Source organism: Ambystoma mexicanum, chromosome 10 (genome assembly GCF_040938575.1).
Source record: "Ambystoma mexicanum isolate Mex_15411 chromosome 10, UKY_AmexF1_1, whole genome shotgun sequence".
In the NCBI taxonomy this organism is placed as follows: domain Eukaryota; kingdom Metazoa; phylum Chordata; class Amphibia; order Caudata; family Ambystomatidae; genus Ambystoma; species Ambystoma mexicanum.
The window spans coordinates 1,004,927,853-1,004,941,401 of NC_090932.1; the positions used below are offsets into that span (position 1 = coordinate 1,004,927,853).

At 46.9% G+C, this 13,549-nt stretch overlaps 1 protein-coding gene and 1 non-coding gene across 6 annotated transcripts in view; both read right to left on the minus strand.

The window, feature by feature from the left end:
- Positions 1 to 13,549, minus strand: part of FAM131A (family with sequence similarity 131 member A) — an 827,483-nt gene that overhangs the window by 213,482 nt on the left and 600,452 nt on the right. For all 5 annotated transcript variants that reach the window (XM_069618793.1, XM_069618790.1, XM_069618791.1 and 2 more), the window contains one exon: positions 10,991 to 11,173. In XM_069618793.1, coding sequence (XP_069474894.1) covers positions 10,991 to 11,173 — 183 coding nt within the window. The remainder of the gene's footprint in view (positions 1 to 10,990; positions 11,174 to 13,549) is intronic.
- Positions 5,055 to 5,162, minus strand: LOC138496847 (U6 spliceosomal RNA). The gene has a single exon (XR_011278311.1). It is a non-coding gene; the product is annotated as a U6 spliceosomal RNA (small nuclear RNA).

Consider the following 13,549-nt stretch of genomic DNA (forward strand, 5'->3'; position numbering starts at 1 on the left):
TTAACGCTCACTGTAATACAATTTGTGTCAAATCAAAAACCTAATATCATCTCCGAATAATAAGGTGAAAATACGCAGATGGCTTAACTTCGGAGGGAAGATATTATTAATATTAAGAATTTCCACCTGCTCTATGAAATTGGACACATATAGATTGAGTAATACTGGCACCAACCCTGCCCCATTCCTTTATATGTAGGTATTATCTTGCAAGTGTGCCACTTGCATCCAGTCTAATACTTATGGTAGTATCGAGATAGAGGCCCATTATTCATTTTATTAGGCCTTCATCTATCCCCCAGGACCAGAGTTTGTTCCATAATCAAATCCTTCCACAATGGTCGTATGCGAGGGACAAATCAACAAAAGCACTAAAGAGTGGTCTACTGTTTGGTAATAATGCTTTATTATTTGGTACTTACACTTCTGTTGTAAAAAGGTAACTATAATGCCATTCAGGGATTCCATATTGATGTTCTAAAACTTGTTTGAAATTTCGTGGTTTTCCCAATTTTTTTAGACCATTCATTTAGTTCCACAGTAGGATTGAGGTAATGGTTTTTGCTAAACAAACTAGTAGGGCTATCAGTCGGTAATTTCCTGGGTTAGTCTTATCCCCTTCATATACATCTGGACAATATAGCTATGCCTCCATATATTAGGCATAAGGCAGTCCTGCCTAATAGTTCCAAATACGCTGCTTAGGATATTAGCCGACATACAGGAGCTTGCCTTTAAAACCAGGTTAGGGAGATCTTCCAGGCCCATAGATCTATAGCTTTTACATGTATTTACTTGTCACATAATGTCTGCCACAGGAAAGTTTCCGCTCCACATCTGTAGAGTATTAACACTGAACGGCAATTCCATTCTCTTCTCTAAATTAATGCACAGTTCTTTTTTAAATGCTCGACCCACGGGGCTTCCTGGATCATATTAGCTATTATATCAGTCGCGAAATTAGATAGAGCAGTTATATTTTTCCAAAAGGAGTATGAAGACCTACCCTTCAGAGAGCTTCTACTATCATTTATATATAGCAATAGCCTTGACCTTTCACCCAATTACGCTTTGAAATTTCTAATATTCAATTTAGGATGGCGCGTGAAGCCCTTTCCAGGATTCTGTCGTGAACAGTGTAGGGAAACACGTGCTTCTTGCTTACTCGCGCTTTCTCAAGGCCACTAATTTGTCTTCATATCAAATCGATCTGGAACCCTTGTGTATGAGTGAATATATAACTGTAGTCATCTCTTAAGCCTTATTCCCAATAAATGATGTTCCGTGGCCTGGCTCTGGATTAATCAGCATAGCTGCGCTGATGAGAAGGGAGCTTTGAATACAGAGAGGTCACTTCAGGTGCTGTGCATGGTTAACTACACCGCATCCTCTGCACCTAATTCCAGTCCGGTAATATCAGGATACATATCATGAATACACATGAGTGAAAATCGCAAATGTTTAAGGCAATGAATTTCAATGCAGATCATTTGCATGTTTTTGCTCATCCTGGAAACCCAAATGCTATTATTTTGTGGCTCGAGAAACCCAGGCCTTTTAAGTGAAGTGCGCCCCCTCGTTGTGCCAGGAAATAGTCGTGATTGTTCTGTAAAAAGGACTGATGATTACAAAAAAGTTTGACACATGTTGGTCAGTGTTGTCTTAAACTGAAACAGAGGAACCAGACAGTGTTTAGTTGCAAAGACAATTGCTCCATGGAAATTACATTTCGCTCTATTTGTTTATATTCCTTCTTCTTTTCACATCTGTTTTTATGTTCATACTTATAACTTTTTACACTTATCACGAGTCACTTTTTTAATGCATTTTTCTAGTTTGACAAATGAAGTAACTTATTGGGGGGCTAAGCAGTGTTCGCGATTTGGTTAAGGATGTTCGGGGTTGGAGGAAGCAATGGTTTCATGTGCTGTGTCCCTGATCAAGGGGTTGGAGGATCAATGGATTGGATTCACGCACAACAATGATTTCATTTGCACATAGTGAAATATTACACAGGGCGAATGCACGTGAGCAAATGTGGAAAATGTGCATAGGGATATTTCACAAACGCCCCAGGTCATGTGATAGGTTCTCATCCAGTCCACAATTGATCTTTGCGTTCTGAGACTTGTAGTCCTGGATTTGAAATGGTAAAAAGCAAAACTACAATTCCCAAAATGGGAAAGAAATGTCTGGAGTGAAGCCTGGCTGGGTTTGGGAACCTCACAGTATTTTAGCGTGCATTGCATAGCCAGTCCCCGGTGCATAGAATGATGTGTATAGAGAATAAAAGTGAGAGCTGGGGACCAACTCTCAACCAAGACCCTGTTAAGAGGCACAGGATCCCAAGAGAATCCATGCACCAACTGTTCTGCCAACAGACACAGAGGAGCCACCGAAACCCTCCCAACAATGCATGCAACAACTTGACAAAAGAAATCAATCCATGGAGTGCTGGGCACACCACAAGGAAAGTGGTGTTTAATCCCATCACTTAACGCAAAGACCAACAGAAAAGAGCATCCTGACAACCCCAATCTAAAGGGTTCTATGTTCTTGAATATTTTCAGCCAAAAAAAACTCAGCAACTTTTTTTTGTTGGGGTACCCCCTTCCCTATTATTCCCCCCCCACCTTTGAATTTAGTTTTTGAGGAAAAAATAGAGGTCACTTTGCAACAAATGAAAATATCATATCAGGGTTTTGGTGACTAAAGAAAAATCTAAATAGCCACCACCATCCACCGCGCTTCTTCTAGAGTTTCTGGAATTTGCATGAAAAAACTTACCAAAGCCCTCAAAGCAGTAATATTAAAATTTAAATCTATATGACCTTCCTTTCCACATCCTCCCCACTCGGCTCTCTACCAAGCACCCCCACACTCTCAACATATATTGCTGCATGCTTCCACCTGCCCTACTCTGCCCCCCCCCAACCTCCTCCTCCACCCTTCCCTAACAAGAAGGGGTCAGAGTTACAGTACTGTTCGTGTTTGTCTTTAACCTCTGCTAGTGCAGACACACACACGAAAAAGACTGAGGGAACTCAGTAACCATCCATGGACTTCTCATGGTGCCGTACACTGTAAAAAGTACTGGTATTTATCCAAGTGAGACTTTAAAAAAGGAAACCCTAAATTAGGTAAAGCACATATTTCTCAACACTGCTGTCGCTTATACAGCTTTACAATCTGCTCCATGACTTTTGATTGAGATAGGTTTACATTTGAGAAATGGGTTGCCTTACACTTGACTCAGGATTGTATTCAGGGAGGCAGAAGTTGGCCGGAGGTTCAGAATAGTAGAGGACGGGTAGAACCATGGGAAATAAATAGCAAACTGGGTCCCCCAAAGTGTGGGAAAAGAATGAAACAAAACCTACCCATCCTTCGTCTTGGCCGCCCTTTCCTCACTCCAGAACCAGAAGGCAATATCATGTTAGCCTGAAAGCTAAGGCCGGTTTACTATTTCTCATATGGCATTGAACAATTTGAGATCTCTGCAAATTGTGTCATGCGTTGCACCATTTTAGGCTCATTACAAGTGTGCCGGTCTGGAAATAAAGTGCTAGTAACAATGTATACCAGCACCTATCTGGACTGGCAAACTACAAGTCTGCAGGTAGGGGCTCTGATCTACTGGCAGGCCTGACCGGCCAAGACCACAGCAAAGCCCCTCGAGTGCTCTACTTACGGCAGGTGTCTCTGAACCTGACCTTTTCTGACATTGCAGCAGGCTGCAGTGCATCAAAGCGCTTGGAAGCAGCCGTACGTCAACATGTTAGCGCTGCACAAAACACCAGTGTCCCTGTCTCCAGAGTTTGTCAAATGCTGACAACCCAAGAATGCAAGCTGGAAACTTAAGGCGTGCTTCTTCGGCCACGTGTACTGACAAATACACATGAAGGGAACCTCCTAACACACCCAAACATACACACATACACACACGTTTTCATCCGGTTTAAGACATGGTGGTCAGCCTATCCGCAGTGTTTGCTTGTCTGGAAAGCGCTTTATAGTATCAACAACTTTTTCCAGCTTGATATCATTGTGTGGAGATATTCCGTGTTTGTCGAGATGGTACCTGAAACACTTTCCTATTTGAAAAGGGAAACCATGTGTACGTGCTTTCTCCCTTCATATGACAACAGCAACAACACATCAAACATCACTGTGCTCATTTTTCTTTTCCTGGGTTAGCATTCTGTGTAATTCAGTCCTGGGTGTATATGCAGACACACCCCGTTTGATCAGTCCCTCGTGCAACGAGCAGAAAAATGGGCGAATGCAGACCCTGCAAAGGGGTCGCCGCTAAAACAGTAGAATTGACAGCGGTGTCTTCTGGTGACAATGGGTAAACTTGGCAGCTGCGAGCACGTGCATGTGGAAGGTCCTTGGAAGAAGGGGCAATTTTAATACAAATACAAGCATTGGGAATCGTTTTGGCTTTACTGCAGCTTTGGCAGAAGTCTGCAACCTTTGGCTCTCTGGATGTTTTGGACTACCTCTCCCATCGGCTGTTAACCAGTATAGTCACCGGTGAAGGATCATGGGAGTTGCAGTCCAGAACATCTGGCCTGCCACGGTTTCAGAAATGTAAGTTATGGGATCAGCATTTGGCAGGCACTGATATAATGGTACTACCTGACCTTCAGTGCAAGGAACAGATGTGAAAACAACACTTATAAAACAAGTGGCTGAAGGCACACTTGGTTAAGACATTTTAATTACCTCCAAAAGCTCATTTGAAGCTGCTATTAAGACATTGACTCGCAGAGGATTTCTTAGGAATAACACTTGAATTCCCAATACAGTACAGCGTTTGATGTTACTGCTTGAAAGAACTCGCTCACAGAGATCCCAGGCGGATGTGTTTGACAGGCAGTGGGTGGAATGGCTATAGAGATTTGCATGTACATGAGCAGTCCAAAAATAACCCATGTGTCCGTCCTCACCACCCACATTCCTCCTTCATGTAATCAAATGTCATAGTTTCGGCTGACGTGTGGCTTATGCACCACCCAACATTCAAAAGTAAAAACATAATATTTTCAAAAGAATGTATGGAACGCTTCCCAAATGCGCGTGTCATCCTTGCGCAGGGGCTGTGCTAATCTTCTCTGTATCGTTCCAGTGTTAGAATAGGCGCTGCCGAAGCAAAGCACAAATACTCTATTCCTTGAAAAACACGAACTGGCTCTTTTCCTTTTTTGAAAATGCGCTGATTCAAGTTTCAATTTGCTGAATTATAGCGGCTAGTTTAACAAAACACATAGCGGCTGACTGGAGCAGCATACCGTGCTGGCTGTGCATAGGAGCGGCCTGGGCAGGAATAGGCTGGCTTCCTGTAGAACCTCACTACAACTCTTGAGGGCCCGGCGACGGCGGCTTTTCCAACTGAGACCGCGAGAGTGAATAAGACATTAATAAAATATAAGCACCCGAGGAATGACCTCCATTTGCATTCCCATGTCTCTGTGCAGCCTGCAGGCTGAACACCTTCCACACTCCGAATACTTACTGACAGCAGCCCGAGCCCCAGCCAGAGCACCCATCGGTTACTAATGACAGCAGCAAGTACCCCCATTAACTATTACTGACATCTGCCTGCTCCCTCACTAACAAACGATAGCAGGCAGAACCCCTGCTAGCAATCACAGAGAGCAGCCAGAGGCCCAACCAACTATTATCAGCAAGCAGAACCTTCATGCCTGCAGCCAGAGCCGCTGCCAGCTATTACTACCACCATATTACTCCCAGCAGGCAGAACCCCCGCTAGCTATCACTGATAGCAGCCAGAGGCCCAACCAACTATTATCAGCAAGCAGAATCTTCATGCCTGCAGCCAGAGCCACTGCCAGCTATTACTACCACCATAATACTCCCAGCAGGCAGAACCCTTGCAAGCTATTACTAACATCAGGCAGAAGCTTCTCAAGCTATTACTACCAGCAGCCACAGCCGGCTGCCAGCTATTACTACCACCATATTACTCCCAGCAGGCAGAACCCCCGCTAGCTATCACTGATAGCAGCCAGAGGCCCAACCAACTATTATCAGCAAGCAGAACCTTCATGCCTGCAGCCAGAGCCACTGCCAGCTATTACTGCCACCATAATACTCCCAGCAGGCAGAACCCCCGCTAGCTATCACTGATAGCAGCCAGAGGCCCAACCAACTATTACCAGCCAGCAGAACCTTCATGCCTGCAGCCAGAGCCACTGCCAGCTATTACTACCACCATAATACTCCCAGCAGGCAGAACCCCCGCTAGCTATCACTGATAGCAGCCAGAGGCCCAACCAACTATTACCAGCCAGCAGAACCTTCATTCCTGCAGCCAGAGCCACTGCCAGCTATTGCTACCACCATAATACTCCCAGCAGGCAGAACCCTTGCAAGCTATTACTAACATCAGGCAGAAGCTTCTCAAGCTATTACTACCAGCAGCCACAGCCGGCTGCCAGCTATTACTACCAGCAGGCATAACCCTCACAAGCTATTACTATTCTCGGGCAGAAACTCTTGCATGCTTTTACTACCAGCAGGCACAACCCGTGCAAGCTATTACTACCATCAGGCAGAACCCTCGCAAGTGATTACCACCATCAGGTAGAATCCTCTCAAGCTATTACTAACAGCAGGCCGAACCCTCGCAAGCGATTACTACCATCAGGCAGAACCCTTGCAAGCGATTACTACCAGCAGGCAGAACCCTGGCAAGCTATTACTAGCAGCAGGCAGAACCCTGGCAAGCTATTACTAGCAGCAGGCAGAACCCTGGCAAGCTATTGCTAGCAGCAGGCAGAACCCTCGCAAGCGATTACCACCATCAGGTAGAAACCTCACAAGCTATTACTAACAGCAGGCAGAACCCTCGCAAGCTATTACTAGCAGCAGGCAGAACCCTGGCAAGCTATTACTAGAAGGAGGCAGAACCCTCACAAGCTATTACTAGCAGCAGGCAGAACCCTGGCAAGCTATTGCTAGCAGCAGGCAGAACCCTGGCAAGCTATTACTAGAAGCAGGCAGAACCCTTGCAAGCTATTACTAGAAGCAGGCAGAACCCTGGCAAGCTATTGCTAGCAGCAAGCAGAACCCTGGCAAGCTATTGCTAGCAGCAAGCAGAACCCTTGCAAGCTATTACTAGCAGCAGGCAGAAACCTTGCAAGCTATTGCTAGCAGCAGGCAGAACCCTGGCAAGCTATTGCTAGAAGCAGGCAGAACCCTCGCAAGCTATTGCTAGCAGCAGGCAGAACCCTGGCAAGCTATTGCTAGCAGCAGGCAGAACCCTGGCAAGCTATTGCTAGCAGCAGGCAGAACCCTGGCAAGCTATTGCTAGCAGCAGTCAGAACCCTGGCAAGCTATTGCTAGCAGCAGGCAGAACCCTGGCACGCTATTGCTAGCAGCAGGCAGAACCCTGGCACGGTATTGCTAGCAGCAGGCAGAACCCTGGCACGCTATTGCTAGCAGCAGGCAGCACCCTGGCAAGCTATTGCTAGCAGCAGGCAGACCCCTGGCAAGCTATTGCTAGCAGCAGGCAGAACCCTGGCAAGCTTTTACTAGAAGCAGGCAGAACCCTGGCAAGCTATTGCTAGCAGCAGGCAGAACCCTGGCAGCAGGCAGAACCCTGGCAAGCTATTGCTAGCAGCAGGCAGAACCCTGGCAAGCTATTGCTAGAAGCAGGCAGAACCCTGGCAAGCTATTGCTAGCAGCAGGCAGAACCATGGCAAGCTATTGCTAGCAGCAGGCAGAACCCTGGCAAGCTATTGCTAGCAGCAGGCAGAACCCTGGCAGCAGGCAGAACCCTGGCAAGCTATTGCTAGCAGCAGGCAGAACCCTGGCAAGCTATTGCTAGCAGCAGGCAGAACCCTGGCTAGCTATTGCTAGAAGCAGGCAGAACCCTGGCAAGCTATTGCTAGCAGCAGGCAGAACCCCGGCAAGCTATTGCTAGCAGCAGGCAGAACCCTGGCAAGCTATTGCTAGCAGCAGGCAGAACCCGGGCAAGCTATTGCTAGAAGCAGGCAGAACCCTGGCAGCAGGCAGAACCCTGGCAAGCTATTGCTAGCAGCAGGCAGAACCCTGGCAAGCTATTGCTAGCAGCAGGCAGAACCCTGGCTAGCTATTGCTAGAAGCAGGCAGAACCCTGGCAAGCTATTGCTAGCAGCAGGCAGAACCCTGGCAAGCTATTGCTAGCAGCAGGCAGAACCCTGGCAAGCTATTGCTAGCAGCAGGCAGAACCCGGGCAAGCTATTGCTAGAAGCAGGCAGAACCCTGGCAAGCTATTGCTAGCAGCAGGCAGAACCCTGGCAAGCTATTGCTAGCAGCAGGCAGAACCCTGGCAAGCTATTGCTAGCAGCAGGCAGAACCCTGGCAAGCTATTGCTAGCAGCAGGCAGAACCCTGGCAAGCTATTGCTAGCAGCAGGCAGAACCCCGGCAAGATATTGCTAGCAGCAGACAGAACCCTGGCAAAGCTATTACTAGCCGCAGGCAGAACCCTGGCAAGCTATTGCTAGCAGCAGGCAGAACCCTGGCAAGCTATTACTAGAAGCAGGCCGAACCCTGGCAAGCTATTGCTAGCAGCAGGCAGAACCCTGGCAAGCTATTGCTAGCAGCAGGCAGTAGCAGCAGGCAGAACCCTGGCAAGCTATTGCTAGCAGCAGGCAGAACCCTGGCAAGCTATTGCTAGCAGCAGGCAGTAGCAGCAGGCAGAACCCTGGCAAGCTATTACTAGCAGCAGGCAGAACCCTGGCAAGCTATTACTAGCAGCAGGCAGAACCCTGGCAAGCTATTGCTAGCAGCAGGCAGAACCCTGGCAAGCTATTACTAGAAGCAGGCCGAACCCTGGAAAGCTATTGCTAGCAGCAGGCAGAACCCTGGCAAGCTATTGCTAGCAGCAGGCAGTAGCAGCAGGCAGAACCCTGGCAAGCTATTGCTAGCAGCAGGCAGAACCCTGGCAAGCTATTGCTAGCAGCAGGCAGTAGCAGCAGGCAGAACCCTGGCAAGCTATTACTAGCAGCAGGTAGAACCCTGGCAAGCTATTGCTAGCAGCAGGCAGAACCCTGGCAAGCTATTGCTAGCAGCAGGCAGAACCCTGGCAAGCTATTACTCATGCAACTGATAGCGCACACCAGGTGTGCCAGCCAGCAGCCAGCCCTCACGCCAATTACTCGTGGCAGCAGCCAGAGCTGGTGAGGACTCACACCAGTCATTCACGCTGTTCGTCCGAATTAGCGCGTAACGTGTGCCAGCAACCTTTGGTATTTCTCTTAGGCGGTCAACCCCTTCCGCCCCCCTTTTCTGACTGTATTATTACTCGAGCATTCCTGTGGCAGTACACCAGTAATACACATCGAGGCCCTACTTCCAAGCATGACATTCTATTTGCAAGTCATATTGCGAAGTGTTAATTTTAAACACATTTGCTTTCATGTTAAGACGTTTTCCTAGATTGTCACGTTAAATTAAAACATGCCCACGCAACTTTTTTAGAAATGAGAAATGTAGCTCAGGTATAGGTATATATACATATATTTCAAGAGTTGCTAAGGTTTCCATATACATTCACCACAACTGGTCCGATTATCGCCGAGAGAATCACAGAGCATGACGTTTAAAAAAAATCTCACTGATGACAGCATATTGACACTATCAACCGACTGATGACGTTCTAATTGCCATAAAATGTAACATTGCATAATCTACATCACAATAAACCAAGGAACGCTTTCTATTTCTAATTCCGCCATTGTTCTTCTCTTTCGAGTCCTTCCTCACTTTCTACCCCATTCCTACCCAGTGTTCTCTGCTTCTTCTTGACTGCCTCAGTCGCCCCTCCTGCATTTTTTCTCGAAGCTTCAAGTGTTCCCTGCGCTTTCTCTCGTTTCCTTCTTTCTATAACTCCCTACAATCCTCAACTTTCTCTTTCTTCGAATTTTGCTATTTCCTCATCCTTATTCCTTCATCTTTACACCACCATCCCTTATTCCCGCTCTCCCGCTTCCTCACTACTCGCCACCCATTCTTATACGGATACCTACCCCTTAAGTCTATGATTTCTCCCCCCTCCTTCATCTTTCTCCACCTCAAACCGTCCTTCATTTTCCGATCAATCAGTGTATCTCTCGTTGTATCTCATTTCTTCCTTTCTTACATCCTTTGTTTTATCTCCCCCTATATTCTTTTCATCCACTGCTTTCCATTTAGTTCTCTCCCTCTTTCCCCTTCCTTTCCCTCAAAAGTTTTCCAATCACTTTCACTCTCTTCTTGTCCTTTCATGTATCTTCTGTCTTCCCCTTCTTTCTATCCTCAATTACCACCTCCTTCTGCCATCCATCTACCACTTCCTCCCTGCTCATCCTCCTATTCACTTTCCTTCCTCCCTCTCTCCCTCCCCCCTTCCTTTCTTCCTCCCCCCTGCCTCCTTCCCTTCCCCTTTCCCTCCCTTCCTTACTTCCCTCCTTCCTTCCCCTATCCACCTCTCCCTTCTTCCTTCCTCCCTTCTTCTCTCTATCCACCGCTCCTTCTTCCCTCCCTTCCTACCTGCTCATCCTCCTATTGACTTCCCTCCCTCCCTCCCTCCCTCCCTCCCTCCCTCCCTCCCTCCCTCCCTCCCTCCCTCCCTCCCTTCCTTCCTTCCTTCCTTCCTTCCTTCCTTCCTTCCTTCCTTCCTTCCTTCCTTCCTTCCTTCCTTCCTTCCTTCCTTCCTTCCTTCCTTCCTTCCTTCCTTCCCCTATCCACCTCTTTCTTCTTCCTTCCTCCCTCACTAACTCCCTCTATCCACCTCTCCTTCTTCCCTCCCTTCCTTCCTGCTTTCCGTTCATCCTTCCCTTCTACTGTTCTTCATTTCCCCCCTTTACTTTGTTTATTTCTTCCTTCATTCTCTCCCTCCTTCCTTCCGTCCCTCCTCCCTTCCCTCCTTTCTTTCTTCCTTTGTTCCTCCCTTCTCTCCTTCTTTCTTCCTTCTGTTTTTTTTATAGACATTCGCCTCACCTGCTGCAAACCTTGCTTCTTGTTCCCCTTCGCTGAGATCCGAGTAGGAATTGAAGTCACTTTCTAGTGCTGCCGGAGAGTCCAGGGGCTTGCACCAGCCTTTCCACTCGATGAGGTGGGCCACCCTTCCTTGGGCCATGGCCGTGGGCTTTGTGACATGGTCCTTTACCACCTGCGAGATACCTGAGGATCAAAGAATGACACCTTTAGTCTCCTTTATCCCATCACAGTTATGAGAATGGATACTTCCACTATCACAGGATCCGCTGCACCCACTCTTAAAAGGTATTCTCCATTGTCAGATGAATACAGTCATACAGGAAGACTTTTAACGTAGGGTAAGGACAACACTAGGCTTACAGAGCAATCCACCAATCAGGGTGGGCTAGCGCTCAGTCAACCCTCGCATGCTCTTCTCCCATCAGAAAAATCCTCCTTCCAGTGTAGAGTATGGATTACCAAACCCTTATGGCGGTCGCTCCACTATCCAAACTCGCTTTCACAATGCAGGGCATGGATCATCCACCCCTTACAGATATCCCATCAACAGACCACTCCTCTTCACCCAACCCATCCAGATTGCCCACCATCAGAGCAATCCCGTTCCATGTGATAATGTCGCCGCAAAAAGAGTCAGCAGATAGGTCACTTTTTTTTACTGACCCCTAAAATTCTTTCCCCAAATTTTCTAGGAGAGGTATAATTATATATTATTACCTCCGATCCTAGAAAATTTGGGGAAAGTGTCTGATTGTCTGGAAGGTGCGATTTTATGAAAATGTCGCCATCTAGCGGCCATTTCCTCAGCAACGTTATCACTGGAAATCAGCAATCCTCCTCACCAAACCCTTACAGAGAGCCCCCCCCCCCCATTCAGAGCAATTATCCTCCCATTGGAGGGCAGGGATCAGCCACCCCTTCCAGATAGCCCACCATCAGACCAATCATTCTCACCCAACCCTTTCAGACAGCCCACCATCAAAGCAATCCTTCCAATGGAGGGCAGGGATCTGCACATCATCACAACAGTTCCCCTTCCAATGTAGGGTAAGAATCACCCAAACTTTACACCCTACCTAGAATCAGAACAATCCCCTTAGAATGTAGGTGGGGGTCACCCAACCCTTAGAGGGTGCTGCCAGCCATCAGAACAATATTCCTTTCAATGTGTGGCAGGGACCACCCAACTCGTATACAGTTTTGTGCACCACCAGAGCACTCCTTGCACTGTATGGCACCCATCCCGTGCACAGATGTTTCACTCATCAGAGCTATCCCCCTAACAATGTAGGAGCCCCTGGGCACCGTCCTCAAATATTCCAATGCAGAGGAGCAGCCAAATATGTAATTGTTAAGCTCTGCCCCTCACCTCTGTGATGTTGGAACAACATTGAAAGAGTCCAATGTATGACACCAGGCATTCTCCCGATGCCGCATCGAGTGTACGAGTGATGTTATGCACTCAGACAACCGTATCGAAAGTACCCTCATACTGAGACAGTTGAAGGATGTTGACATACCGCAATGAACATTGAAGAACTTTAAAGAAAATGTAAGTTGCAGAGTGACGTCTTGAAGTAAAGACACATGAACGCACTAAAACATCTATGAATATTCAAAAGAATAAAAGATGTAAATGAAGCAACAAGAGAAACATGTAATTAAGTCTAAAGAACCCATGACTATCAAAGAAACAAGTTAGAAGAGGCAAAGTAAATGCATATATGCGGAAACGCAAGATAGAGGAGACATATGGAAGCTTGCTGCGATATAACCTATAATGTGACTAAAGCGGCCATGGGGAAAAGGTGGACATCGGACTCGTATTGAATCTAACCGAGCTACCTCAGAAACAGGCCAAGGCTGTAGGGACGGGAGATGCTGGAAAAACAGCTTTGTGTGAAGGATGGAGAGGAGGCTCTTGGCTTAGGATCAAGGATGTTGATCAAGGAATAATTGCAAGGCAAAAAGGGATTCAAGAGGATAAACTGTGGACATGACACATATTTCTCTTAGATTAATCTAAGAAGAAAACATCCACAAGTGCCAAGTATTGGATAGTTAAAAATGCAGAAAGCATATGTGAGATGGAGTGATCCAGTCTCCAGAGGCCAAGAGGAATAATAGCACCAAGTACAATTAAATCAAATAGTAGTAAATAAGAGGTCCAAATGGACACATTTGTGGTCTTCTCACATGTGACTCGGAGGGTGAAAACAAAGGCCATTCATTAAGTTCCGGATGAAGATAAGGGAAAACCCACACTCCTTCAAATATCCCAGAGCAAAGAACCAGCTGCAAGGTCAACTACAATGGAGAAACTTTGGCTAAGGGCCTGACCAATGAGAGATGATGGACGATGGACTAATTGGAGCAAGTGGGTAGTAGTCTGATTTTGTTCTCTGCACCTGGGTTTCGTTGGGTTTACGTGCTGCTAACAAGACAAAAGTCCAAGGTTGGGAGAGAATGCCAACCAATCATATGGGTCCATGTAGCAACCTGCTATACAAAGTTGCTCAGGCCAATCCGCTTCTGTATTCTATTATAATCAGTATTTAA